General features: G+C 63.4%; 2 protein-coding genes across 6 annotated transcripts in view; one reads left to right on the top strand and one right to left on the bottom strand.

Annotated features, from left to right (window-relative positions):
- Positions 1–26,479, bottom strand: CD80 (CD80 molecule). Its single transcript, XM_029080949.2, has 8 exons — positions 26,168–26,479; positions 18,570–18,621; positions 18,377–18,484; positions 9,410–9,727; positions 6,948–7,232; positions 4,240–4,524; positions 2,381–2,491; positions 1–414 (listed from the first exon to the last, which is right to left on the bottom strand). Exons 1-8 carry the CDS (start codon positions 26,477–26,479, stop codon positions 302–304), a joined length of 1,584 nt encoding a protein of 527 aa, XP_028936782.1. The 3' UTR covers positions 1–301.
- Positions 10,252–27,509, top strand: part of LOC103166923 (protein ADP-ribosylarginine hydrolase) — a 45,228-nt gene continuing 27,970 nt past the window's right edge. For 2 of the 5 annotated variants that reach the window (XM_029081402.2, XM_029081407.2), the window contains exons 1-2: positions 10,252–10,393; positions 14,430–14,494. The gene's annotated coding sequence lies outside the window, so the exon portion shown is untranslated. Of the gene's footprint in view, positions 10,394–14,429; positions 14,495–19,833; positions 19,924–27,509 lie in introns of those variants that run through there. The other 3 variants (XM_039914311.1, XM_039914309.1, XM_039914310.1) reach the window with 3 other exon arrangements.

The raw sequence follows: 27,509 nt of genomic DNA, 5'->3' as shown, positions 1-27,509 counted from the left end.
AATGGATGGGTGCCAGGCACTGTTCCAGGCACCGGGGTAGACGCGCGATAGATGGATTGGACGCAGTCTCCGCCCCACGGAGAGGTCACGGTCCCGATCCCCGTTTCACAGAAAGGGGAACTGAGGCCCAGGGAAGCTCCCGAGCGCTCCGGGTACCGAGGTCCGGTGCTCCGCCCGCGGTAAGGACTCGAGGAGTTGGATCGCTGGATGGACCGGGTGCTCGGCACGCGGCAGGCGCTCAGTAGATACCACCGTTTGACCGGGGGCTTGTGACCGGGGTCGAGGCGGAAGCGAAATACCTTCATTCGGGCTCTCCGCATCCAGATCCCGCCGCCGTCCCGGTCCTGGACTCCCGCGCCGCTTCCAGGAGCTCGAGGTGGGTGGAATTGGGGCCCGGCCCCGCCGGCTTGTGGGCTGCGGGGAAAAAAGGAAACCGAGCCGGTGGTATCCGTGGACTTCCGGAACGAGACTGGGATTTTGGTCGTCGGGGTGGCCTGGGAGGCCCGGGCTGGAGACCGGGGCGGGCCGAGGCCCCCGGCGTGCTTCGTCCACCTCACCCCGGCCCCTGGGACGAGAGGCCGAGAAGCAGCGCGGCTCAGTGGGAGGGGCCCGGGCTTGGGAGTCGGGGGTCACGGGTTCGGACCCCCGCTCTGCCACTTGTCGGCTGGGTGACTGTGGGCGAGTCGCTTCGCTTCTCTGGCCCTCGGTCACCTTAAGACGGTGAGCCTCAGGTGGGACCGCCCGATGACCCGGTATCTCCCCCGGCGCTTAGAACGGTGCCCCGCACGTAGTGAGCGCTCAACAGATACCGACATTATGAATAAGGGGACGGAACCCGGGCCTGGGAGTCGGGAGGATCTGGGTTTTCATCGCGGCTGGGCCCACGGGTCTCCGCTGTGCGACCTCGGGGGGCGGGGGGGCCGCTTCACTCCTGTGAGCCTCGGGGACCTCGTCTGGGAAATGGGGGGTGAAGAGGGCGAGCCCCTTGTGGGACGGGGACTGTGTCCAATCCGATAAACTCGAATCTACCGTAGTGTTTAGAACAGCGCTCGGCACATAGGAAGCCCCTCACCAGTCTCATCATTATCATCATCATTATCATTATTAGGTGACAGGCGCCCCTCCTGCAGGCGTCCTTTAGGGTCCCTCTCCGGGCCCCGAGCCGACGACTCCGTGACCTGCTTTCTTCCACCGTCCGGGAACACGAGGCAGAATTCCCCGGTGGGTTTGGTGTCCCTCCCCCCTGCCCTTTGAGTCCCATTTCTTCTTAGAATAAATAACACCCCAGTTCTCTTCCCGAGAAACGGGTCAGAATCGACGGTATTCAATCCTCCGGCGCTTGGAACGGTGCTTCGCGCAAAGCAAGCGCTTTAACGGCGTAAAAATAAATGATGATAAATAAAAAAAAAATTCTCCCACGTCCTCCGTTTCCCCTCCACGGGAGAGGAAGACCCCACTCCTCTCTAACTCCACCCCGCCCGTCTCGCTCTCCGGGGTCACAGAGCAGCACGGTGGATGAAACCCGGGCCCGGGAGTCTGAAGGTATCGTACTAAGTGGGCGCGAGAGCCCGGGCCTGGGAGTCGGAGGTCGCGGGTTCTAATCCCGGCTCCGCCACTCATCTGCCGGGTGACCTCGAGCGAGTCACCTCGCTTCTCTGGGCCTCGGTTCCCTCATCCGTAAAACGGGGATAGAGCGGGGGGGGGGGGGAACCCCACGTGCGGCGGGGACGGTGCCCGGCTCGATCTCCTCGTCTGACGGTTACGGCATTATGTGCCGACCACTCTTCTAAGCGCTGGGGTGAATGCGGGTGATCGGGTCGTCCCACCTGGGGCTCACGGTCCCGATCCCCGTCGGACAGACGGGGCGACCGAGGCCCAGAGAAGTGAGGTGACTTGCCTAAGGTCACCCAGCAGACCAGTGGGGGGGGGGGGGGCCTCCGAACCCACGACCTCTGACTCCCAAGCCTGGCCTCTTGCCTCCTCCTAGTACGACGCCCGGCACCTAGAGAAGCAGCGTGGCTCGGTGGAAAGAGCCCGGGCTTTGGAGTCCGAGGTCGTGGGTTCGGAGCCCCGCTCTGCCACTTGTCAGCTGTGGGCGAGTCGCTTCGCGTCCCTGGGCCTCGGTTCCCTCATCTGGAAAACGGGGATTAAAACCGTGAGCCCCACGTGGGACGACCCGATGACCCTGTATCTCCCCCGGCGCTTAGAACAGAGCTCCGCACAGAGTAAGCGCTTTACAAATACCGACATCGTTATCATTACGTAGGAAGCACTCAAATGCCCCGATTATCATTATTCTCCTTGGTTTCCGGACCGCCCTCACAGCCGACCTCGGGGGAGACCGCCGTCCGCGGCCCCCCGGCGGGGCGGGGGGACTCACCGCGGCTCAACAGGTAGCGGGCCGCCAGGACGGCGGCCACCACGCAGACGACCGCCACCGTCCCGCTCAGCACCAGGACCAGCGCGTGGGAGCGCTTTGCTCTCGGGAGGTCTGGAGGGAGAAGAGGGGGAACGTGAGTTGCGGTCCCCCCAGATCCCGCGGGCCGCTCCGTCCGGACCCCGACGCCCCTCCCCGAGGCCTGCTCCTTCCCCGGGGCCGGCTCCCCTCCGCCCCGGTCGGACCCCCGGGTCGAGAGACCTCGGGCGAGTCACTTCGCTTCCCCGGGCCTCGGTTTCCTCATCCGCAAAACAGGGACCGGGACCGGGAGCCCCCTGAGGGACGGGACGGGGTCCGACCCGATGACCTCGTATCTACCCCGGCGCTTAGAACGGAGCGGACTCTTCAAAAATGCCCTTATCACCACTATCGTTGTTACGAGAACGACTGCGAGCTCGTCGCGGGCGGGGAACGTGTCTGTTTAGCGTCCTTGCGCGTTCTCCAAATCGCTTAGTACGGCGCTCCGCACACCGTGATGACGACGTCGGTGTTCGTTAAGCGCTCCCCGTGGGCAGAGCACCGCGCTGAGCGCCGGGGGAGATGCGGGGTCATCGGGTTGTGCCACGTGAGGCTCACCGGCTTCATCCCCATTCTGCAGATGAGGGAACCGAGGCGCAGAGAAGTTAAGCGCTCATTAAACGGGATGGACAGACGGAGGAGAACGAGCCGGAAGAGGCGCGGCCTGATGGTTAGAGCCCAGGCCCGGGAGGCAGAAGGACCTGTGTTCTAGTTCCGGCTCTGCCGGGTGACCCGGGCCTCGGTCACTTCACTTCTCTGGACCTCAGTTACCTCGTCCGTAAAATGGGGATTAAGATCTCGAACGGGAAAGGGACCGTGTCCAAGCCGATCGGCTTGGATCTACCCCAGTGCTTAGCGCGGTGCCGGGCACGTAGGAAGCGCTTAACGGATATCGTTCAAAAAAAAAAAAAAGAAAAAGAGCTGGGGCCTAGGTTCTGATCCCGGCTCTGCTGTTCCCCTGCGGCGTGACCTTGGGCGAGTCGCTTAAGCCAAGTCGCGCCCCAAACCATCTCTTCTTCGGAGGACGCCCCCTTCTCGACTGTGAACTCGGCGTGGGCAGGGAGGGTGACGGCTAACTCTGTTGTGTTGTGCTCTCCTAAGCTCTTAGTACAGTGCTCTGCACACAGGAAGCGCTCAGTGATGACGATGATAATAATCATCACAACCTTGGTGCTTGTTAAACGCTAGGGGCCAGACACCGTACTAAGCGCCGGGGTAGATGCAAGATGACGCAGGCGCCCGCGGTCCGGGTCCCGCACGGGGCCCACAGAGAAGCAGCGTGGCTCAGTGGCAGGAGGCCGGGCTCGGGAGTCCCGGGTCAAGGGTTCGAATGCCGACTCCCCCACCCGTCAGCCGAGTGACCGTGGGCGAGTCGCTTCACTTCTCTGGGCCTCGGTGCCCTCATCTGGAAAATGGGGATTAACCGCGAGCCTCACGTGGGACGACCCGATGACCCTGTATCTCCCCCGGCGCTTAGAACGGTGCTCTGCACAGAGTAAGCGCTTAACAGATACCAACATTATCATCATTATTATTATTATTATTAACCCCCAGTAGATGCCATTATTAATAGTAATAATAATACTTGTCAAGTGCTCATTATATACCAAGCACTAGTGCTAAGCGCTGGAGTAGATGCAAGCGAATCAGGTCCCTAGTCCCCTGTCCCACTTGGGGCTCGCAGTCTCCGTCCCCATTCGACAGATGAGGTCGCTGAGGCCCGGGGAAGCGATGCGACCGGCCCGGGCCCCGTCGATGGAATGACCGAGGGATCGATCGCTCACCTGGGCTCCAGGTGAGGTTCCGGGACACCTGCGAGGCGCCGAACCTGACCAGGCAGACGAGGCGGACCCGGGAGGTCCCGTTGTCCCACAGCTGGCCGGTGACGCTGTAGAGCCCGCTGCGGGGGTCTTGGGAGACGCTGGTGTTGGAGCCCGGCCGGGGGGTGTCGTCGACCCACCACAGCAGCCGGGGCCTGGGGGAGCCGCCGTGAGAGGAGCAGGTGAAGGTCACCCCGCGGGGCCCCGCCTCTTCGACCACCCAGGAGATCTCGGGCTCGGAGAAGTCGGCTGGGGAGGAGACGGAGGAGGCCGTCGGGTAGCCCGTCCGGCATCGTCCCCTCCGAGGGCTCGGTGCGGGGCCCGGCCCGCGGTCGGCGCTCAGGCGGTCCCGGCCTCGTCCTCTCTGGTCTCGCCTCGCCGCTCTCCTGCTGCGACGCAGCCGGCGCGCTCCGCTCCCCTAACGCCACCCCACTCGCCGTCGTCTGGCTCTCGTCCGTGTCGTCCCCTCGCCCGCATCCCGCCTCGGGCCCGGAAGTCCCTCCCCCTCCGTCGCCGCCGGACCGTCGCCCTCCCCGCCCTCGAAGGCCGATTGAAAGCACGTCTCCTCCAAGAGGCCTTCCCTGACTGCGCCCTCCCCTTCTCCCCTCCGGCGTGGCCCCGGCTCGCTCCCTCCATTCGTCGCCCCCGCCGGCCCCGCGCCGCTTACGTCCCGATCCGTCGTCTATCGACACTAAAGCCCTTTCCCCCCTCTAGACTGTAAACTCGCTGTGGGCAGGGAATGTGTCTGTCCTATAGAGGAGCCGCGGGACTTGGCGGAAAGAGGCCGGGCCGGGGAGGCAGAGGTCGTGGGTTCCGATCCCCTCGCTTATCGGCCGTGTGACTTTGGGCGGGCCTCAGTTCCCTCGTCTGGAAAATGGGGAGGAAGACGGTGAGCCCCGCGTGGGACAACCTCATTACCTTGTGTCCATCCCGGTGCTTGGCGCACAGCGAGCGCTCAAGAAATGCCATCGTTATTATATAGTTGTACCGTCCTCTCCCCAGCATTTAGCGCAGGGCCCTGTGCCCGGTGAGCGCTCGATAAATACGATCGATTGACGGATCGATGGGTCGGTCCACGTAGGAGATGGGCAGGTCGCTCTTTCTCCGGGCCCTCAGGTGGCCGTCCCTCCCCTTTCCAGTCTGACGCCGCGGCGTCTGCTCTCCCGTCGGCCGTTCCGCCCGCGATGCTTTCGGTCAGTCTGCGGTATTTACTGAGCGCTTCCCGAGCGCAGAGCGCCGTGCTCGATCCAGCGGAGTTGGGCGACGGGTTCCCTGCCCCCGGCGTCCAGAGACTCTCCCCGTCAACGGAAATTCCCCATCGGCGGCTGGCGGGCGTTGGGTCGGCCCTCGCCCCGCTCCCCGTCCTCGCTCCTCTGCCACTACGCCCCAGCTCGCACCCTTGGCTCCTCTCCAGCCGACATACCCGCCGCCTCTCGTTCTCGGCGCTCCCGTCACCGTTCCCTCGCTCGCACCCTCCTTCCCGCCTCCAACTCCCTCCCGCTTCACATCCGGCAGGGAAGCGGCGGGGCCTAGTGGAAAGACCAGGGGCCCGGGAGTCGGGATCTGAGTTCTAATCCCGGTCCCGCCTGAAACCAAGCGTCTCTCTCTGAGGCTCGAGTGAATAAGGACCAGGATGATAAGCACTTACTGGGCGTCGAGCTCCGTACTAAGCGCCGGGGTAGATACAAGACCGTCGGCCCGTGACCCACGTGGGGATCTCGGGCTAAATCCTCCTTTTACGGATGAGGTGACGGAGGCGCGGAGCGGTGAAGTGACTCGGCCGAGGTCACACGGCAGACAGGTGGCGGGGCCCGGCTTTAGAACCCAGCTCCTCTGACTCCCGGGCCCGGGCCTTTCCCGTTAAAGCGTAGAAGGCAAGACAGAAACCATATCTCCTCCCTGACGGACCTCCCAGTTATTTATCCCCCGATCCACCTTTCCACCCTCTTTTTCTCCTCTCCGCAAATTAGTCTTTCCCCTGTGGGAGACGGTTACCCCTTTGAGGGTAATAATGATAATTGCGGTATCTGTTAAGCGCTTGCTGTGTGCCAGACACTCTGCTGAGCGCTGGGGCGGACAGGGATCGTGTCTTCCACCTCTAGGTCACCGGGAACCGAGTACGATTCTCAACAGGCTGACATTTAAGTACCCAGCACAGCGCCCTGCACGTAGCATTAGTATTATCATTACGGCGTCTGTTAAGCGCTCACGAGGTGCCGAGCGCTGTTCTAAGCGCTGGGGTGGATACAGGGTGATCGGGGTGTCCCGTGTGGGGCTCGCAGTCTCTCGGGAGAGTACAGCGTAACCACGGACGGACGCATTCTTGGCCCCCAGTGAGCTCCCGAGACGACCTGTTGGACGCCGGGAGGCTGGGGATTCATTCGGCCGATCGTATTTATGGAGCGCTCACCGTGTGCGGTGAGCTCGGGACACCTAATAATAATAACGATGACGACAACTGCGGTCAAGCGCTTACTATGGACCGGGCACTCTACTAAACGCTGGGGCGGAGACCAGCGAAGCGGGTTGGACACAGTCCCCCCTCTAGACTACAAGCTCACCGTGGGCGGGGGACGTGCCTGCCGATTCTGTCGCCTCGTCCTCTCCTCTCAGTACGGTGCTCTGCGCACGGTAAGCGCTCGGTAAATGCCACCGACGGATCGATCGCTCACCTGGGCTCCAGGTGAGGTTCCGGGACACCTGCGAGGCGCCGAACCTGACGAGGCAGACGAGGCGGACCCGGGAGGTCCCGTTGTCCCACAGCTGGCCGGTGACGCCGTAGAGCCCGCTGCGGGGGTCTTGGGAGACGCTGGTGTTGGAGCCCGGCCGGGGGGTGTCGTCGACCCACCAGAGCAGCCGGGGCCTGGGGGAGCCGCCGTGAGAGGAGCAGGTGAAGGTCACCCCGCGGGGCCCCGCCTCTTCGACCACCCAGGAGATCTCGGGCTCGGAGAAGTCGGCTGGGGAGGAGACGGAGGAGGCGTCAGTTGGGGTGGGAGAGGGACGAAGGCGGGCACCTGGGCCCGCCCGCTGGCTCATGCAGGATTCTGACCTTCCTTCACGCCCCCTTCCACTTGAGCAGCTTCTCGGCGGCTATGGACCTGAATTACACGCTTGAAAGTAGACCGCGGCTCTCTTGGCCTTTGAAGTCCTCCTGAAAACCCACCTCATTCTTCTCCTCCTCCTCCTCCTCCTCCTCCTCCTCCTCCTCCTCTCCCCTCTTGCTTCCCCTCCTCCATCGCCTCCTCTTTTTCCTTCTTTTCCTTCTCTTTGTGCTCCTCCTCCTCCTCCCCCACTTTGCTTTTCCTCCTCTTCCTCCCCCGCCTTTGCTTTCCATTCTTCTCCTCCTCTTTCTCCTCCTTCTCTTTCTCCTCCTCCTCTTCCTTCTCCTTTCTCTTCCTCCTCCTCATCTTTCTTCTCCTCCTCCTCTTCCCCTCCTTTATCTCTCGTCCTCCTCCTCCTCCTCCTTCTCTCGTCCTTCTCTTCTCCTCCTCCCCCTCTCTGCTTCTCGTCCTTCTCCTCTCACCCCTTTTCTTCTCCTCCTCCTCCTCCTCCTCCTCCTCCCCACCTTTGCTTTTCCTTTTCTCCCTCCTCCTCCAGGAAGCTTTCCCTAATTCATTTTCTTCACCCCAGATCTCCTTCTCCCGACCCCACCTCATTCCTTGCGTATTCGCGGCATCCGTGGCACCCATGTGTGAATCCACGGACCCTCTCCACCATCTCACCATTCGTACCTCTCTTTCCGTTCTCTTTCCCTCCTGTGATAGTCGTGGCACGTGTTAGGCCGCTTACTGTATGAAGCCCCGTACTGAGCACTGGGGTAGATAATCCCACAGAAGGCTCCCAGTTTTAAGGAGGAGGGAGAGCAGGTATTGAATCTCCTTTTTGCCGATGAGGGAACCGAGGCACAGTGAAGTGACCTGCCCGAGGTCACACGGCAGACAAGCGGCAGAGCCGGGATTAGAACCCGCGATCTTCCGCCTCCCAGGCCTGTGCTGTAGCCACTGCGATACCAGGTGAGCAGGTTGTCCCACATGGGGGCTCACGGTCTTAATGCCCAATTTACAGACGAAGTCACTGAGGCCCAGAGGAGGGAAGTGACTCGCCCAAAGTCACCCAGCTGACGAGCGGCAGAGCCGGGATTCGAACCCATGACCTCTGACTCCCCAGCCCGGGCTCTTGCCGCTGAGCCCCGCCGCTTCTCTAAGCCCGGAACTACCGCTCGACCCAGCCAAGCTTCAGCAGAATCCTGGGGCCGTTCCAGTCACACGATTGACGCCGCCTGCTGAGCGTCTAATAATAACATCAATAACCGTGGCATTTGTTAAGCACCCACTCCGCGCCGGGCACTGTTCTAAGCGCCGGGGGAGATTCAGTGTCGTGGGGGGGGGTCGGGGACGGTCTCTGTCCCACGTAGGGCTCACGGCCCTCATCCCCATTTTCCAGGTGAGGGGACTGAGGCCTGGAGAAGTGAAGCGACTTGCCCCAGGTCCCGCCGCAGGCAGGTGGCAGAGCTGGGGTGAGAACCCAGCTCCCTCTGACTCCGGGCCTTGGCTTCATTCGTTCGCTCATTCGGTTGTATTTATCGAGCGCTGACTCCGCGCGGCGCACTGTACCGAGCGCTTGGGAGAGGACGATTTAGCAGGAAACGGACCCGCCCCCTGCCCGCGATGAGCTTACGGTCTAGCGTGGGGGAGGCAGACATCCAGACAGATCAATTAAGGATGACTATCACCGTTAAACCCCGGGCAGCGGGTACCGAGTTGGATCCAAGCGAATCGGGGTCGGACGCGGTCCCTGACCCACGTGGGGCTCACGCTCTCCGTCCCCCTTTCCCAGACGAGGCGACCGAGGCCCAGAGAAGCCGAGTGACTCGCTCGAGGTCACGCGGCAGGCGGGCGGCGGAGCCGCCAGGAGAAACCGCGACCTCCTGACTCCCGGGCCCGGGCGCCGCGCCGACGGAAGCGGTGCGGGGCCGGGCCGGGGGACGAAGAAAGGGAGCGCCTCGGGGCGACGCGGAAGGGAGAGGGAGAAGAGGGGAGGGGGGGCTTAGTCCGGGAGGGCCTCTCGGAGGAGACGGGCCTTCGGGAAGGCTCGCAAGGCGGCCGGGGGGCGGCGGGGAGAGATCGCCACTCACCTACGACCTCCAGCTTGACCTCGGCCCCGTGGATCCGCTCATAGTGACCCTCCTTCTTCTTCTGGACGATGCACTCGTAAGGGCCGCTGTCGGACACCCGCAGCGGCAGGATGATGAGGGACAGGTTGTGGGCCCGGTCGAACACCGTCCGGTTCTCGTACTCGACGTCGATGTACCGCTTGCCCGAAGCGGCCATCGCCACCTTTCCGTACTTCTGCCAGTAGATGCGGTGTTGGGCCAGCTGGTCCTCCGAGACGCCGAAGCAGCAGGAGAGGGTGGCGGCTTCGCCCACCCGCTGGGCCACCGTCCTCGGGCACGCTGGCGACACACGGTAACGGAGCCGACGGTAACGACGACGGATACGGGCAGATCGGGCGGGACCCGCCCTCCCCCCCCCCCCCGTCCCGCCGGGGGCTCCCTTTCGACGGGTGAGGGAACCGAAGCGACGCGGCCGGGGTCACCCGGCGGACAAGCGGAGGGGCAGACGGTGGAACCCGCGGCTCTCCGACCGGGCCAAGCCGCTGGCGGACGGGGCGGAGGGGCCGGGAGGAGAAGGGGTCGGTGGGAATCTCGGGGATCCCGGGATGAGGGGACCGGGGGGGGGGGGGGGGGATCACGGCCCTCCCTCGGGACCCTCTAGACTGTAAGATAATGATGATAATAACGCGGGTATTTGTTAAGCGCTTACTACGCGCAGAGCGCCGTTCTAAGCGCTGGGGGAGACACGGGGGAATCGGGCCGTCCCACGGGAGGCTCACAGTTAACCCCCATTTACAGAGGAGGCAACCGAGGCCCAGAGAAGCGAAGCGACTCGCCCGCGGTCACACGGCTGACAGGTGGCAGAGCCGGGAGTCGAACCCGTGACCTCCGACTCCGAAGCCCGGGCCCTTCCCACTGAGCCGAAGATCCACGTGGGTGGGAAAAGCGTCCGTCCTACCGCTCCGTCGTTCTCTCCCGGGCACCCGCTACGGCACCCCGAACCCGGTGAGCGCTCAATAGATGCAGTCGAGTCGGGGACGGCCGGATTGGGGGGGGGGGGGGGATCGGGACCTTCGGAGACCCCGGGATGAGGGACAAGGCCCTACAGGAACGGGGCAGAGAAGACGGATCTGGAATGTTTTTGAGCTCGCCCCCGTGGGGCGGGGGTGGGAGAGGGAGCAGCTGGCTCATCCCGCTTCGGTTTCTTTCCCGGAAGGACGACGGGAAACTCCTCTGGACCTCGGACCCCCCCCGCCCCATCCCCCGCCAGCCCGTGGCGGCGAGGAGTTGGCCACGGGGCTCAGAGGGGGCAGGCGAGTAATAGCAATAATAATAATAATAATGACAGCGATATTCGTCAACCACCCACAAGCCCGTGGGGCTCCCCGTCTTGATCCCCATTTGACGGATGAGGGGACCGAGGCCCAGAGAGGTGAAGCGACTCGCGCGAGGTCACCCGGCAGGCGGAACCGGGAGGAGACCGACTTCTCCCAGCGCGATCCCGGGGCGGGGGACGCGTCGAGGACACCGGACGGGACGGGGACTTGGGGAGGGGCCACGGCAGCCCCGCAGAACCCCGGGGGGGGTGGGGGGCGCGGGCGCGGGGAACTGCCCGCGGGAGGGAGAGGGCCCGATCCTCCAGCTCCCCGCACGGTCATTCGGTCGGTCGTATTTACCGAGCGCTTACTGTGCGCGGGGCACTGTACCAGGCTCTTGGGAGGGCACAACAGGACGATAAACAGGCGCCTCCCCTGCCCACGACGAGCTTACGGTCTAGAGGGGGAGACGGACGTTAGTAGAAATCAGTTGTGTGACCGTGGGCGAGTCACTCTTAACTTCTCCGTGCCTCGGTTCCCTCATCTGTGAAATGGGGATTAACCGTGAGCCTCACGTGGGACGGCCCGATGACCCCGGATCTGTCCCGGCGCTTAGAACGGTGCTCGGCGCCTAGCAGGCGCTTAACCGCTACCAACGTTATTATTATTGGAAATAAATAAAGGACGTCCGTTGGGTCATTTAGTGAGCGCTTACTGGGTGCAGAACACCGTACTGAGCGCTTGGGAGAGGCCAGTATAACAATAAAACAGACATATTCCCTGCCGCCCGCACAAATTTACAGCCCAGACGGGGAGACAGACGTAAAGAGGAATACGTAAATGACGGATGCGTACACGTGAGCCCGGCGGTGGGCGGGGACGGTCTCTATCTGTCGCCGGGCTGTCCGTTCCGAGCGCTCAGTACAGTGCCCTGCACACAGTAAGCGCTCAATAAATGCTACTGAATGAACGAGCGCCGTGGCGCCGGGAGGGGGGGGATGAATAAAGGGAGCGAGTCGGGAGAAGAGGAAAGGAGGCCTTGGTCAGGGAGGGCCCCTTGGAGGAGACGGGCCCTCGACGAGGCTTTGAGGTTGTTCTGTCCTCTCTCGAGCGCTTAGCACAGTGCTCTGCACAGAGTCGATGCTCGGGAAGTACTACCGATCGAACCGTACAGGGCCCGGGAGAGCCACGGGTGGAGAAGCGGCACGGCCCAGTGGAAAGAGCCCGGGGCCCGGGGGTCCGGGGACCCGGGTTCTAATCGCGGCCCTGCCGCTCGCCCGCTCTGGGACCTCGGGCGGGTCCCTTGGCTTCCTCGGGCTTCCGTTCCCTCGTCCGTAAAACGGGGACCGGACACCCGCCCTCCTCGGACCGGCAGGCCGCGGTCCCCCGCGTGCTGCGGTGAACGCGCCCGCCCCGGCTCTACCTCATCGAAGCCAGGACCGGGTTCGGGGCTCCGCGCGTCGGAGGCGCCTAACCGAGACCGCAGTTAGGACCGCCCGAGCCCCGGGGACCGCCCCCGCTCTCCGGAAGGAAGCCCCCCCCCCGGGACCCCGAAATCACAACCGAAAGCTTGGGAAGCCGAAGAGGAGCGCGGAGGCGTCGCCAGAAATGCCCCCGGCAAACACCGTCCCAGGGTGCCCCGCGTCCCGGCCCGGGGCTGAATCACAGAGGAACCAAAACCGGGCCCGGGCGAGTCGCCCCGGGGCCCTGGAAACCCCCTCTGACGTCACCCTGGCCCGGCTCAGGGTCTCAAGGCCGCCCGGTGAGTTCCTGGCACCCCGGCCCACCCGCCAACCCCCGGTCCCGTGACGCTGGGCCCTTTCGGGGCCGCGGATCACCTCTCCGGGCCCTCGGCCCCCACGCGGGGGTAGGGGGAGGAGGAGGGGTGAGCACCCCAGATCGGTGCGGCCCGCTCGCCCCGATCCCGCCCCTCTGAGCTCAGAGATCCCCGTTAATAATGAGGGTACGCGTTCCGCGCTCACTATGGGCCGAGCACCGCTTCGGGCACGGGGGCGGATGGAGAAGCGGCGTGGCTCGGTGGAAAGAGCACGGGCTTCGGAGTCAGGGCTCGTGAGTTCGAATCCCGGCTGCGCCGCCCGTCGGCTGTGTGACCGCGGGCGAGTCGCTTCGCTTCTCCGGGCCTCCGTTCCCCCGTCTGGAAAATGGGGATGAAGACCGCGAGCCCCACGTGGGACGGCCCGATTCCCCCGCGTCTCCCCCAGCGCTCAGAACGCCGCTCGGCACGTGGCGAGCGCTCAGCAGATACCAGCGTTATTATTATTATCATTAAGCTCATCGGGTCGGGCCCGGTCCCCGGCCCCACACGCTCTTAAGCTCCGTTTTACAGACGAGGGAGCCGGGGCACGGAGGAGCGAGGCGACCGGTCCGAGGTCACACGGGAGACACGGGGGCGGGCGGCGGAGCCGGCATCGGAACCCGCGTCCTCCGCCTCCCGGGCCCGCGCCTACCAGGCCGCGCTCCTCTCCGGCCCCTCCGGTCGCCGAAGCCCCCGCGGGAGGCCACGGGCCCCCGGGATTCCTGGTCCTCGTGGGATAGAGAAGCAGCGTGGCCTCGTCCCCGACCGCGCCCTCCTCTTCTCCCGCTCCCTTCTGCGTCCCCCGGACTCGCTCCCTTTCTCCGTCCCCCCGCCCACTCGCGCCCGCGTCCCTCGTTCGTCTCCCTCCGTTCACGTCCGGCTCCCCGTCTAGGCCGTCGGCTCCCTGCGGGCGGGGAATCCGCCCGTCGTTACGTGGCGCTCCCCCAGCGAGCGCTCAGTAGATGTGACCGACGGGCCGGCCCGTGGGTCTGGGAGTCGGGAGGAGCCGGGCGCTGATCCCGGCTCCGCCTCTTGCCTGCCGGGGCACGAGGCGCGTCCCTTCTCGAGGCCTCGCTTTCCTCATCCGGAAAATGGCGATGAAGGCGGTGAGTCCCTCGGGGGGCGGGGACCGTGGCCGACCCGATTAGCCCGTGTCTACCCCGGCTCTCGGTTCGGCTCTTGTGAGCGCTCCGGAGAGACCACGGACCCAGCCGGGAGGGAGGGACGGCCTCGGTTCGCCGGCCTCCGCCCGAGGGTCCGCAGCCCCGTCGCCGCCCGGCAGATCCCGAGCCGCCGCCCCCCTCCTCCGGGAAGCCCCCGCTCCACCCCCCGCCACCCCCGCAGAGTCAGAGTCCGAGGCGGGACCGGCCGCCGGTCGCCCCCCCCCCACCCGCGGCGAAGACGTTGCCGACGCTCCGTCCGCGAGGGAGACCTAACCCTCGCCTTCCTCCTCCTCCCCCGGCCCGTCGGTCGGTTGCATTCGCCGAGCGTTCACGGTGCGCAGGACACTGCGCCGAGCGCTCGGGAGAATACACCGCGACCCGCCCGTTGGCCTCCTCCCCTGGCACGGCGGGCCCAGGAGCGGCGTGGCGTAGTGGCCGGGGCACGGACCTGGGAGTCAGGAGGTCGTGGGTTCTAATCCCGGCTCCGCCACATGTCCGCTGCCCGGCCTCGGGCGGGTCGCTTCACTTCTCTGGGCCTCAGCTACTTCATCTGTAAAATGGGGATGGAGACCGTGAGCCCCAGGTGGGGCAGGGGCCGGGCGGGATTTATCTGTGTCCGTCCAAGCGCTTAGAACGGTGCCCGGCGCGCAGTGGGCGCTTAACAAATGCCATAATCATCGCGATTATTAGAGCGCCCGGCGCCCGGCAAGGGTTTAACCGACGCCGCAGTTCTTTTTATCGCGTAGATGGCGTACCTGGACGGGTAGACGGATGAAGGGACCGAGGCTCACTGCCTGCTGGGTGACCTTGGGTAAGTCTACGGTCTTTCGCTCTCCCGAGTATCTAGCCCGGCGTTCTGCGCAGTGATCATAATTATGGTATTTGTTAAGCGCTCTCTTTGGGCCCAACCCTGTTCCAAGCGCCGGGGTAGATACAGGGTCATCAGATCGTCCCACCTGGGGCTCCCGGTCTTCCTCCCCGTTTTCCGGATGAGGTCGCTGAGGCCCAGAGAAGTGAAGTGACTTGCCCAAGGTCACCCAGCAGACAGATGGAGGAGCCGGGATTAGAACCCGCATCCCTCTGACTCCCGGGCCCGGGCTCCCTCCACCGAGCCGCGCCGCGTCGGCATCACGGTAATCGCCACGGCGATGCAGCGGTACAGTGCTCCGCCCACAGCGAGTGCTCGATAAACGCCGCCGGCCGATTGATCTCTGGGCCTCGGTCTCCCCGTCCGTAAGAGGGGGAGGTCGATACCCGTCCTCCTCCCCCTCGGACAGAGAGCCCCGTCGGTAGGAGGAATTACGTCCGACCCGACCGCGAGGGAAGCGGCGTCGCTCGGTGGCAAGAGACCGGGGCTTGGGCGTCGGAGGGATGTGGGTTCCAATCCCGGCTCCGCCGCTCGTCTGCCGGGTGACCTCGGGCGATCTGCTTCAACTTCTCTGCCCGGAACTGGGAAGACTGGGAGCCCCCACCTGGGACAACCTCATAACCTTGTATCTCCCCCGGGGCTCAGGACAGCGCTCGGCACCTAGTGACAGGTACCGTGACGACGATTATTACCGTCTCACGTCCCCCTCAGTACGGTATCCGGCCCACCGTCGGGGCATAACAATAATAATAATAATAAAACTGTGGCATTTTCTTATTCGTTCATTCAGTCGGGCATATTTATTGAGCGCTTACTGCGTGCTGAGCACCGTACTGAGCGCCGAAGCGCTGCCGGTGAACCAGGCCCTTTTCCAACTACAAGGTGATCGGGTTGGACCCGGTCCCTTTCCCCCGTGGGGCTCATGCTCTTAATCCCCCTCTGACAGAGGAGGGAACGGAGGACCGGAGAACTGAGGCGCCTCGCCCGAGGACACCCAACAGACGGGGCGGAGCCAGGATTAGAACCCAGGTCCTTCTGACTCCGGGCCTGGGCTCCGTCCACCGGGCCACACCACTTCTACTCCCAAAGGGGAGGCGTCTCCGGTCCGCCCCCGCCCGCCGGACGTTCTCGGGGGGGCAGGGCGGGGAGGGAGGTCCGGGTCCGGGTGTGGGGGGCCGGACGGGGGGCAGAGGTCACGGAGGGAGGACGTGGTCCTCGCCCCCGGCCGCCCCCGGTCATCCCACCTCGAGACTTCGGTTCAAGGGCAGCGAATTAGAGAAGCGGCCGGGCTCGGTGGTAAGAGCCCGGGTTTGGGAGTCAGAGGATGTGGGTTCTGATTCCGCCTCCGCCGCTCCTCCTTCACTTCTCTGGGCCTCAGTGACCTCGTCTGGAAAATGGGGGGGAAGACCACGAGCCCCACGTGGGCCAACCCGGTGACCCTGTATCTCCCCCAGAGCTCGGAACAGTGCTCGGCACATAGGAAGCGCTTAACAGATACCATCGTTGTTAAATTGGGCCCGTGCTTCACGCATCCGTTCATTCAATAGTATTTATCGAGCGCTTACTAGGTGCAGAGCACCCAGGCGCTTAGTACAGTGCTTTGCACACAGTGGCCATCGATCTCCTGGAGGCGGAAGCCACCCTCCTCTCCCTCCTTTTCTGCGTCGCCCTGACTTGCTCTTTTCATTCATCCTCCCTCCCACCCCCACAACACGTATATATATATATTTATCATTTATTTATGTATGTATATGAACGTCTGTCTCCCCTTCTAGACTGTGAGCTGGCCGTGGGCAGGGAATGTGTCTGTCTGTCGTTTCCTTGTTCTCTCCCGAGCGCTTGGTACAATGCTTTACCCGCAGTAAGCCCTCCGAATGGTATTCGTTAGGCGCTTGCTATGGGCCAGGCACCGTTCTAATAATAATAACGTTGGTGTTGGTTAAGCGCTTACTACGGGCCCAGCGGCGGCGCACGTGGGGCTCACGGTCTTCACCCGCATTCGACGGATGAGGGAACCGGGGCCCAGAGAGGTGAAGCGACCGAGTCACCCAGCTGACAGGCGGCGGAGGCGGGATTGGAACCCACGACCTCCGACTCCCGAGCTCGGGCCTCCCGCCCCCGAGCCGCGCCGTGAATGAGCGAATGAAGTTGGACCGGTGGCCCCGGCGGGACGGGGATACGTCCAACCTCATCTGCCCGTCTGCATCCACCCCAGCGCTCGGTACGGTGTCTGGCACGTAGTAAGCGCTTAACAGATACCGCGGTTGTCATTATTAGGTGGGGCGGGAACTTACGGTATATCTTTTCCTTTCCTTATCTCTCCCCCGCCCCCCCCCCCGCCCAGCACCACCCCTAAGTTAGGAATGATGAGATACGGTTTTTAGTAAGCGCTCACTACGCGGCAAGCACCGTACCGGGCAGCGGGAGAGCTACGAGACCGCCGAGCCGGTCACAGTCCCTGTCCCGCGTGGGGCTCGCCGTCTAAGTGGGAGGGAGTAAGATTTGATCTCCCTTGAACAGATGAGGTAACCGGGGCCCAGGGAGTGAAGTAATTCGCCCCAAGCCACACGGCGGTCAAGCGGCGGAGCCGAGATTGGAACCCGGATCCCTCTGACTCCCCGGCCCCCCCGCCCCTCCGCTCGTCCGGGCCGGGGTTGCGGACCACCGCCCCGGGCCGCCTCCTCCGGAGAAAGTGAAAAGACCAGCCCCGTTGCCCCTTCCCCCTAATTCCCGAAGCCCTCCGCCTGGGCTTCTTGATCTTTGATGATAATAAGAATGATAATAACAGCCTCTATTAAGCACTTGCTCTGGGCCGAGCGCTGGAGTCCGTATAAGGTTATGAGACCAGGCGCGGTCCCTGTCCCACGCAAGGGACCGGTCCGTCGCATCCCCGTTTTCCGGAGGAGAAGGCCGAGGCCCAGAGGGTTCGAGCGGCCCGTCCGGAGCCCCTCGGCCCGCTGTGCCGCCTGCCCGCTGGGTGACCCTGGGCGAGTCGCTTAACTTCCCTGTGCCTCGGGTTCCCTCCCCCGAGAGACGGGGGTCCCTTGTAGACGGCGAAGCCACGGGGACCGTGTCCGATCCGAATGTTCCAACTACCCCGGCGCTCAGAACGGCGAGCGTTCAACCAACGCCCCCGACTGCTACGATTTGTCCGGGGGAGTTGAGAGATATTTCTGTAAATCCCCGGTGTCCCGACATTGTGAGTCCGGGGGGGGCAGGGCGCGATGGCCACTGTGTGCAAAGCAGAGTGCGTTGTCCTCTCCCAGGCGCCCAGTACGGAGCTGTGCGCAACAGGAAGTACTCAGTGAATACACCCGACGGGTGGATTTAAGCTCCCAGCGAGTCCGAGGAGGCTCTAGAGAGGGAGCTACGTACGGGAGGGGAGCTGGCGGCAAACGCTACCCGTTAAGCGGGCCGCCGTACTGAACGCCGGGGAGACGGAAGCCGACGAGGTCGACCGGCGGTCCCCGGGTCCCGCAACGGGGCTCGCCCTCTCGATCCCCGTCTTCCAGACGAGGGGACGGGAAGCGGAGCGACTCCGGCCCCGGGTCGAACGGACGGAGGAGCGATGGAGCGCGCGTGAGGGCCCGGGGCCTTCCCACTCCCGGCCCGGCTCTGCCCGCTAGAGCCGCGCCGCCCTCAGCGTACCAGATCCCGCTAGAGAAGGCGAAGTGGCCAGCGCGTCCCCCGGGCGGCTCCCGGGCGAGGGGCATCCCCGCCCCGGTTCCCCGCCCGAAGCGGGGAGGCGGGGGACGGGCGGGGGGCACGCCCGAGCGGAGGGGCGACGGGGAGGGCGACCGGCGGGTGCGGGGCATCGGAGCCTACCTGAGCCGAGGCCCCCCGCGAGGGTCAGCAGCAGAAAAGCAGGAGACCAGGGGGTGGGCGGGCCGGGCCGGCCCGGGGCCCCTCCATCTCCTTCCCACGCCGGGGCAGCTGACGGGAAAACCGGCGGACGGTCAGAAAACTCCGGGGCCCGGACTCTCCACCCGCGATCCGGCCCCCCCCCCCCCACACTCACCGCCCCCGGGGTCGACTCTCCCCGCGGCCCGGAGCCGGAGGGGTCCGCCGCCCTGGGGCCGGAGGGCCGGAGAGGCCCGGGGGCCCGGTGGCCGAAGGGGTCGAGGGTCGAGCGTGAGGTCCCGGGGCCCGGGCTCCCGGTGGCCGAAGGGGTCGAGGGTCGGGCGTGAGGTCCTGAGGAGCGGACTCACCGAGGACCGGCTGGACCGTCTTCCTCCCGCCCCTCCTCCTCTTCTGGGTCCCCCCCCAGCCGGGGGGTCCGTGCCCCTCTCTGTCCCTCCCCTCCTCCCGGCCCGCTTTCGGAGCCTCACATCCCCTCCGCCGCCTCTGGCCCAGAAGAGTGAGGGTTCTCTCCCACCGCCGGCTTTTAACCGATACCGTCACCCGCCCCCTTCCTTCCTCCACTTCCTCTTCCCCTAGCTTGGGGGGGTCACCGGCGAGCGGTTCCCCTCCGGGGCCGCGGGACGGACGGGGCGGGAGGGCGACGGGGGGACCGGCCATCCGCCCTCGGGAACGGAGGAGCCGTGCGCTCTAACGGGTAGGGCCCCGGGGGACCCGGCTTCGGATCCCGGCTCCGCCGCTCGACGGTCGCGTGACCTCGGCGAGGCCCCGGGCCTCGGTTCCCTCATCCGGGAAACGGGGCGAAGGCTACGAGCCCCGCGGGGGACGACCCGATCGGCTCGTGTCGACGCCGGCGCTTAGCGCGGCGCTCGGCACATAGCGAGCGCTTGACGGATACCAAAAGAGAGAGAGAGAGAACGGCGGGGGAACCCCGGGACCGAGAGTCGGGCGTTCAGGACGGAGACCCCGCCGGGGGGGGGGGGGCCGGAAAGCCTGCCCGCCGTCTTTCCCCCTTGCCCGGCCTGGGCCTGCTTTTTCTTTTTTCAGTATTTGTTAAGCGCTTCACCGTGTGCCGAGCCCTGTTCTAAGCCCCCCGTCCCGCGGGAGGCTCACGGCCTACGTCGGAGGGAGGGGGGGTCTTAATCCCCGTTTCGCAGATGAAGAAGCCGAGGCCCGGGGGAGTCGACCGCCCCGCCCGAGGTCCCTCGGCGCCGGGATCAGAACCCACGTCCTCCGACTCCCGGGGCCGGGCTCCTTCTCCCGAGCCACGACGCTCCTCCGTAAGCTCATCGCGGGCGGGGCATGTGGCCGTTTATCGTTCTACCGTCCCCTCCCGAGCGTTTAGGTCAGCGCCGTGCCCACGGCGGGCGCCCGGTAAATACGGCGGAGCGACCGGTCGGTTGACGGCGGCCCAGGCGACCGCCGCGGGGAGCCGACCCTGGGTCGCCGCGCCGTGACCCGGCTGTCGTCTCGCCTGCGTGTGAGCCTCAGCGCTTAGGACGGCGCTCGACACGGTAAGCGCTTAATGGATATCGTTATTACTATTATTATTTGGGGAAGGGACGGGCCCCCCGGCCCGGCCCCTAGGTTTCCCGTGGGACGGCCGCGGGGGCGGCGGACCGGCCCCCGACGGGTCCAGCCGGCCTCCGGGTGACTGTTTCGGGCCTCGGGGTTCCCCCTCCCCACCCTGCCGGGCGGCACTGACCACAGACCTTCGAAACCTCCGCACCCTTGTCGAAGCCCGCTGGAAAGACCCCCGGGCCCGGGAGTCCGAGGCCGTGGGTTCTAATCCCGCCTCCGCCCCTCGCCGGCTGGGTGACCCTGGGCCAGCCGCTTCACCTCTCCGGGCCTCGGCGGCCTCGTCTGGAAAACGGGGATGAAGACCGGGAGCCCCGCGGGGGCCGACCCGATCGCCCACGTGGGAATCGTGTCTATTCCGGTGCTTAGAACGGTGCTTGGCACGTAGCGGGCGCCTAACACGTATCCCGATTATCATACTTATTCATTGTTCTCTGGGCCCCAGTTACCTGGCAGATGAGGATTAAGATTGGGAGCCCCACGTGGGACGACACGAATACCTCGTATACCCCCCCCCCCAGCGCTCAGGACAGTGCCTGGCACATAGTAAGCGCTTAACAGATGCCATCGTTAGTATCCTCATCATCTCGAATCTACCCCGGCGCTCGGCCCATAGTAAGCACTCAGCCTGTAATACGACGAGTATTGTTTTCGGCAAAGCGGCCGACAAGGGGAAAGAGCCCAGGCCTGGGAGCCAGGAAAGAGCCCGTGTTCCAATCCCGACTCCTCCGCTTGCCCCCCGGGCGACCTGGGGCGAGTCACCCGACCTCTCCGGGCCACGGCGACTTCAACCGGAAAACGGGGATGGGGACCGCGAGCCCCGCGTGGGACGGGGAGCCAAGCGGATTAGCTCGTATCTCCCCCGGGGTTTAGCGAGGTGCCCGGCCCGTAGTGAGCGCTTAAGGAAAACCAATAATAATCATTAAAAAAGCGCTCGGACAGTCCTGCGACCGCGAAGCAGCCCGAGCCCTCCCTGGCTGGTCCCGGCCCGGCCGGGGTCCCCCTCCCACCTCCGGAAACCTCAACACGGAAACAGAAATCAGCCCCGTGGACCTTAATAACGTCGGTACCTACGGGCCCTCCCGTTGCCGTCCCGACGGTGTTCGCTGGGCGCTTACTGCGTGCCGGGCACCGGATTAGGCGCCGCGGCGGTTACGGGCAAACTGAGCCGGACGCGGTCCCCGTCCCAGTGGGGCTCACGGTCTCCATCCCCATTTTGCGGATGAGGTGTTACAGTCGAGGTACCCGAGGCCCAGGGAATTGAAATGACTCGCCCGTGGCCACACGGCAGACGGGTGGCGGAGTCAGGATGGGAACCCGTGACCTTCTCATTCCCGGGCCTGTGCTCTACCCACTGTGCCATGCTGCTTCTGTAATAAGTCGATAATTAGTCCCCGTCCCACACGGGGCTCCCGGTCTTAATCCCCGTTTTCCGGACGATGCAACTGAGGCACAGAGGAGGGAAGTGACTCGCTCAAGGTCCCACAGCGGCAGTTCTTCCCTTGCTCCCCGTCCCAGAGGGTCCCGCTCCCGCCGCCCGCCTGGAGGTGCCCCTTCTCCGTCAGCCTCCCGAGCCCCCCCGGCCTTAAAACCGGGGGCGACGGGGCCGGACCGTCAACCGATCGATCGGCGCTATTTAGTGACTCCTTACCGTGAGCAGAGCCCTGTACTAAACGCTTGGGAGGGGACGGTACGACGGAGTCGGCGGGCAAGATCCCCACCCTCCAGGATTTTATAATCTGGGAGGGAGGGGGAAGCCCGGCGCGTCCCCGGAGCCCCCTCCACCCGCCCCCCTCCGCGCCGAGGAAGTGGAGAGGTGGGAGACGGAGTGAGGAGGTTGCCGGGCGAGGCCTCCCCACTTCATAATGATAATAATAATAATAGTAATTATGATTATGGTATTTGCTAAGCCCTTACTATGTGCCAGGCACTATTCTAAGCGGTGGGGGCGGATACAAGATAATTGGATTAGAAACAGTCCCTGTCCCCCTCGGGGCTCACAGTCGTTCAGTCGTATTTAACGTCGGTATTTGTTGAGCGCTTCCTATGTGCCGAGCACCGTTCTAAGCGCCGGGGGAGATCCGGGGTCATCGGGTCGTCCCACGTGAGGCTCCCGGTCTTCATCCCCGTTTTCCAGACGAGGCCGGTGAGGCCCGGAGAAGCGAAGTGTCTGGTCCAAAGTCACCCAGCCGACAAGGGGCGGAGTCGGGATTAGAACCCACGACCTTGGACTCCCCGGCCCGGGCTCTTGCCACGGAGCCGCGCTGCTGCTCGGCACCTAGCGAGCGCTTCACGAATACCACGAAGAAGAAGAAAAGGGGGGCGGGGGGGAGAGAGGCTTTCAAGTGGGGGAGAGATGGGGAAGCAGCGCGGCTCAGTGGCAAGAGCCCGGGCTTGGGAGTCAGAGGTCATGGGTTCGAATCCCGGCTCGGCCCCCCGTCAGCCGGGTGACCGTGGGCGAGTCGCTTCGCTTCTCTGGGCCTCGGTGACCTCAGCTGGAAAATGGGGATCAACTGTGAGCCTCACGTGGACGACCCGATGACCCCGCATCTCCCCCAGCGCTTAGCACGGTGCTCGGCACGTAGGAAGCGCTTAACGGATACCGACATTATTGTTACCACAAAAAAAGAAAAGAGATGAGGTTTAGGGAAGTTTTGGGGAAGTTGATCAGGGAAAATGACTCGGGTGGCAGAGTTTTTTGGGTCTTCCCTCCCTCCCAAGCCGGGCTACGGCGTGGCCCAGCGGCAAGAGCCCGGGCTGGGGAGTCAGAGGTCGTGGGTTCTAATCCCGCCTCCGCCGCTTGTCAGCTGGGTGACCTGGGGGCAGGTCGCTTCGCTTCTCTGGGCCTCACTTACCTCATCTGTCAAATGGGGGGGGGGGGGGATGAAGGCTGTGAGGCCCACCCGGGGCAACCTGATCACCTTGGATCTCCCCCGGCGCTTGGCGCATAGTAAGCGCTTAAGAAGTACCAACGTTATTGAAGCGCTCGGCCCAGAGTGAGCGCTTAACCAATACCACCATTATTATGAGAAGCAGCGTGGCTCAGTGGAAAGAACACGGGCTTTGGAGTCAGGGCTCATGAGTTCGAATCCCAGCTCTGCCACTGTCGGCTGGGTGACTGTGGGCGAGTCACTTAACTTCTCTGTGCCTCAGTTCCCTCATCTGTAAAATGGGGATGAAGACTGTGAGCCCCACGTGGGACAACCTGATTCCCCTGTGTCTCCCCCAGCGCTTAGAACAGTGCTCGGCACATAGTAAGCGCTTAACCAATACCAACATTATTATTATTATTATTATTATTATTATTATGATTATTATAAATAGGCAGTGAGGAGGGGGATGGCGTGGTCCAGGGTCCGGGCCCGGGGGGCCTGCGGATGCCCCCCGCCCCAAATCAGAAGAGATGCAGTGACTCCTACAGACCGCCAGGCGGCGCCGGGCAGGCGCCAACGGGGAGAATCCTACTAATATTACTGATGACACTAATGATGATGGTATCTGTTAAGCTCTTACTATGTGCCAAGCACTGTTCTAAGCCCTGGGGGAGATACAAGGTCATCGGGCTCACAGTCTTCATCCCCATTTGACAGATGAGGTCACTGAGGCCCGGAGGAGGGAAGTGACTGGCCCACAGCTGACAAGGGGTGGAGGAAGGATTAGAACCCAGGACCTCTGGCTCCCAAGCCCGGGTTCTTGCCACTAAGCCACGCTGTTCCTCTACTGTCTCTTGGGCAGGGAATGTGTTCTAGCATGTATTTATTCATTCATTAAATAATGATAGTATTCCTTTCCTTTCCTTTCCTTTCCTTTCCTTTCCTTTCCTTTCCTTTCCTTTCCTTTCCTTTCCTTTCCTTTCCTTTCCTTTCCTTTCCTTTCCTTCCTCCCTTCCTTTCCTTCCTTCCTTCCTTCCTTCCTTCCTTCCTTCCTTCCTTCCTTCCTTCCTTCCTTCCTTCCTTCCTTCCTTCCTTCCTTCCTTCCTTCCTTCCTTCCTTCCTTCCTTCCTTCCCTCCCTCCCTCCCTCCCTCCCTCCCTCCTTTCCCTTCCCTCCCTTCCCTTCCCTCCCTTCCCTCCCTTCCTCCCCTTCCCTCCCTTCCTCCCCTTCCTTCCCTTCCTCCCCTTCCTCCCTTCCTCCCCTTCCTCCCTTCCTTCCCTTCCTCCCTTCCTTCCCTTCCTTCCCTTCCTCCCCTTCCTCCCTTCCTTCCTCCCTTTCCCTCCCTCCCTCCTTTCCCTCCCTTCCCACCCTCTCTTCCTTCCTTCCTTCCTTCCCTTCCTTCCTTTCCTTCCATCCCTCCCTTCCTCCCTCCCTCCTTCCTTAAATTTGTTAAACTCTTACTATGTGCCAAACACGATTTTTTTCCTCACAGTATTTCTAAAATGCTCAGTACGTGCCAATCGCTGTACTGAGCACTGGCACAGATAAGAGCTGATTATTCTGGACACAGTCCGTATCCCACGCGAGGTTCACAGTCGTAATCCGATGGGGTAACCGAGGTGCGGAGAGATGACTTGCCCAAGGTCACACGGCCTTCAGCGAGAACATGCAGTCGCGCATTCGATTTTGTATTTGAGGCCTCTCACTCTGCTTCTCTCCTTCCTTCCTGTTTTGGATTTCTTCTTCTTCTTGCAACCACTTGTGAATCACTGGTGACTGCCTTTCTCCCCCATCGACCAGTTAATCAATCGATCAGTGGTATTGATTGAGCGGAGCACTGTACTAAACGCTGGGCAGTGCATGGAGTCCATTCAGTAGTTAAATCCTTGGCCGCAGGGACCAAGTCTTCTTCTTCTTTTTTATTCTCCCCAGTGCTCCGTACGGCGCTCAATAAGAGAAGCAGCGTGGCTCAGTGGAAAGAGCACGGGCTTTGGAGTCAGGGCTCATGAGTTCGAATCCCAGCTCTGCCACTTGTCGGCTGTCTGACTGTGGGCGAGTCACTTAACTTCTCTGTGCCTCAGTTCCCTCATCTGTAAAATGGGGATTAAGACTGTGAGCCCCACGTGGGACAACCTGATTCCCCTATGTCTACCCCAGCGCTTAGAACAGTGCTCGGCACATAGTAAGCGCTTAACAAATACCAACATTATTATTTATTAAGCAGACGCTCAATAATTCCCACTGACGGATTGATTGAGTGGATCAATCCTAATAATAGTAATTGTGGAATTTGTGAAGCGTTTACCGTGCGTGGCACTCACCTACGCGCTGGGGTAGATACGAGATCATCAGGTCCCACATGGAGCTCCCAGTCTGAATAAGGGGGAGAAGAGGTCCTGAATCCCCGTTTTACAGATGAGGGGACTGAGGCAGAGAGAAGCGATCTGCCCCAAATCGCACAGCAGACGGATGGAGGAGTCAGGATTTGAACTCGGGTCCTCGGACTCCTAGCCTGGGGGGGGATGAGATCCCGTCCCTTCCTCCCCCTGAGACTTTGAATCTCCATGTGGGCCAGTAACTGAGTCTTGTGATGATGATGACGATGATGGGATTTGTTAAGCGCTTACTCTGTGCCAAGCACCGTTCTAAGCGCTGGGGTAGGTACGGGGTCATCAGGTTGTCCCACGTGGGGCATCTGATGGTCTGGTTTCTACCCCGGAGCTTAGTGATGATAATACTATTAATCATGGTATTTGTTAAGTGCTTACTATGTGCCAAGCACTGTACCCAGCACTTAGGACAGTATTGTAAAACCTTGACAAATAGCATCGTTATTATTATCACTACTATTATCGACAGGCAGTCGATTCCCCTCTAGCCCGTAAGCTCGTTGTGGTCCGGGCCGGGGGCCACCCACTCTGTTAAATTGTCTTCTTCCAGGGGTCCGCATTCATCTATTCAGTCATTCGGTCGTATTTATTGAGCGCTTCCCGTGTGCACAACGCTGAACTCGGCGCTTGGCAGAGGGACAGCCGAGCAATAAACGGACGCATTCCCTGCCCGCGATGAACTTACAGGGAGACGGGCAACTAAATAGATGACGGGTCTGACCCGACCTCAGCGACGTGAGGGTAGGGGGTGAGGGCGGGACCTCGGGCAGACCCGACCCCAGCTAGGTCGGGGCCGGGGACGAGGGTCGGGGCGGACCCCAGCTACCTCAGGGCAGGGGACGGGCACCGGGGCGAGGGCAGATGTGACCCCGGCCCACCACAGGGCCGGGGCCGGGGGTCGGGGCGGACCCCAGCTACCTCAGGACGGGGGGCGAGGGCCGAGGCGAGGGCAGACCCGGCCCCAGCCACCTCGGGGCAGGGGGTGAGCACCGGGGCAGCTACCGGAGGGCGGGGGTCGAAGGCCAGACCTCGGGCCGCCCCGGCCTGTAGGGCCCAGGCCCGCTCTGGGCCTCCCGGCCCCTCCGCCGCCGGGTTTCCAGGAACGGGGGGCTCCCCCCGCCGCGGGTCCGACGGGGGGGCGGGGGCGGCGTCCGCGGGGATCCCTGGGGCCCGGGTCGCCGGCGCGGGTCGAAGCCCCCGGGCCCGGTTCCTCTTTCCGCGCTTTCTCATTCTGCGAAATGGCCGTCACGGGAGCCCGGGGGGGAATGGAGAAGTGGGAATTCAGAGCAAAACCCCAGGTAGCGGAGGCGACGGCAGGGACGTGCAACGGGGGGCACCGCCGCGGCGGCTGCGGGCCGGGGAGCGGGGAGGCCTCCACCCCTCTGGCCCGCGAGCCCGGCTCCCCGGGGAAGGCCGAAGGAGGGACGCCAAGAGGGGAGCGATCCGGAGATGCGGCGCCGCTCGGCGGCGAGAGCCCGGGCTCAGGAGGCGGGGGGTCGTGGGTTCCGATCCCGCCTCCGCCGCCTGTCAGCTGGGTGACTCCGGGCAAGTCACTTGGCTTCTCCGGGCCTCACCGACCCCATCTGGAAAAGGGGCATTGAGGCCGGGAGCCTCATGGGGGACAACCTGATAACCCTGTATCTCCCCGAGCGCTCAGAACAGCGCTTGGCACGCAGTAAGCGCTTAACAAATACCATCGATATTATTATTAGGAAGAAGGGGGGGCCGGAGGAGAGGGGCTTCCCGGACCCGGAGGGAAGAGAGGGGCTCCCTCACCCCTTGTCGTTGCAAGCGGCGGGGAGACACCGCACCGTTCATTCGGTCGTATTTATTGAGCGCTTACAGTGTGCAGGGCATTCATTCATTCATTCACTTGTATCGATTTAATCCCATTTACTGAGCGCTTACGGCGTGCAGAGCACCGACTTGGAAAGTACAGTTCGGCAACAGGTAGAGACCATCCCGGTCTCTACCTGCTGCCTGTTAAAAGTAATAATTGATAAGTATGGTGTTTGTTAAGCGCCTACTACGTGCCAGGCGCCGTAGTAAGCGCCGGGGTGGATGCAAGCAGATCAGGTTGGACCCAGACCCTGTCACGTGGGGCTCACGGTCTCAATTCCCATTTTAGAGATGAGGGAACCGAGGCCCAGTGAAGTGATTTGGCCAAGGTCACACGGCAGACAAGTGGCGGAGCCGGGATTAGAAGCTTCTGACTCCCTTTTTGGCTTCCACATCCTTCTACTGGCAGGAAGGCAGCCCT

Source organism: Ornithorhynchus anatinus, chromosome 16, assembly GCF_004115215.2.
Source record: "Ornithorhynchus anatinus isolate Pmale09 chromosome 16, mOrnAna1.pri.v4, whole genome shotgun sequence".
NCBI lineage: Eukaryota > Metazoa > Chordata > Mammalia > Monotremata > Ornithorhynchidae > Ornithorhynchus > Ornithorhynchus anatinus.
The sequence above is the reverse complement of the archived record's forward strand: the minus strand, read 5'-3'. Positions and strand labels throughout refer to the sequence as shown.

Coding starts and splice junctions, on each gene's coding strand:
- CD80 (XM_029080949.2), bottom strand. CDS start 26,479: ATGAGAAAGCGCGGAAAGAGGAACCGGGCCCGGGGGCTTCGACCCGCG. Junction 2,492..4,239: donor GAACCTCACCTGGAGCCCAG/GTGAGCGATCGA, acceptor TTCTCCCTCCAG/ACCTCCCGAGAGCAAAGCGC. Junction 415..2,380: donor CCGCTACCTGTTGAGCCGCG/GTGAGTCCCCCC, acceptor TTTTCCCCGCAG/CCCACAAGCCGGCGGGGCCG.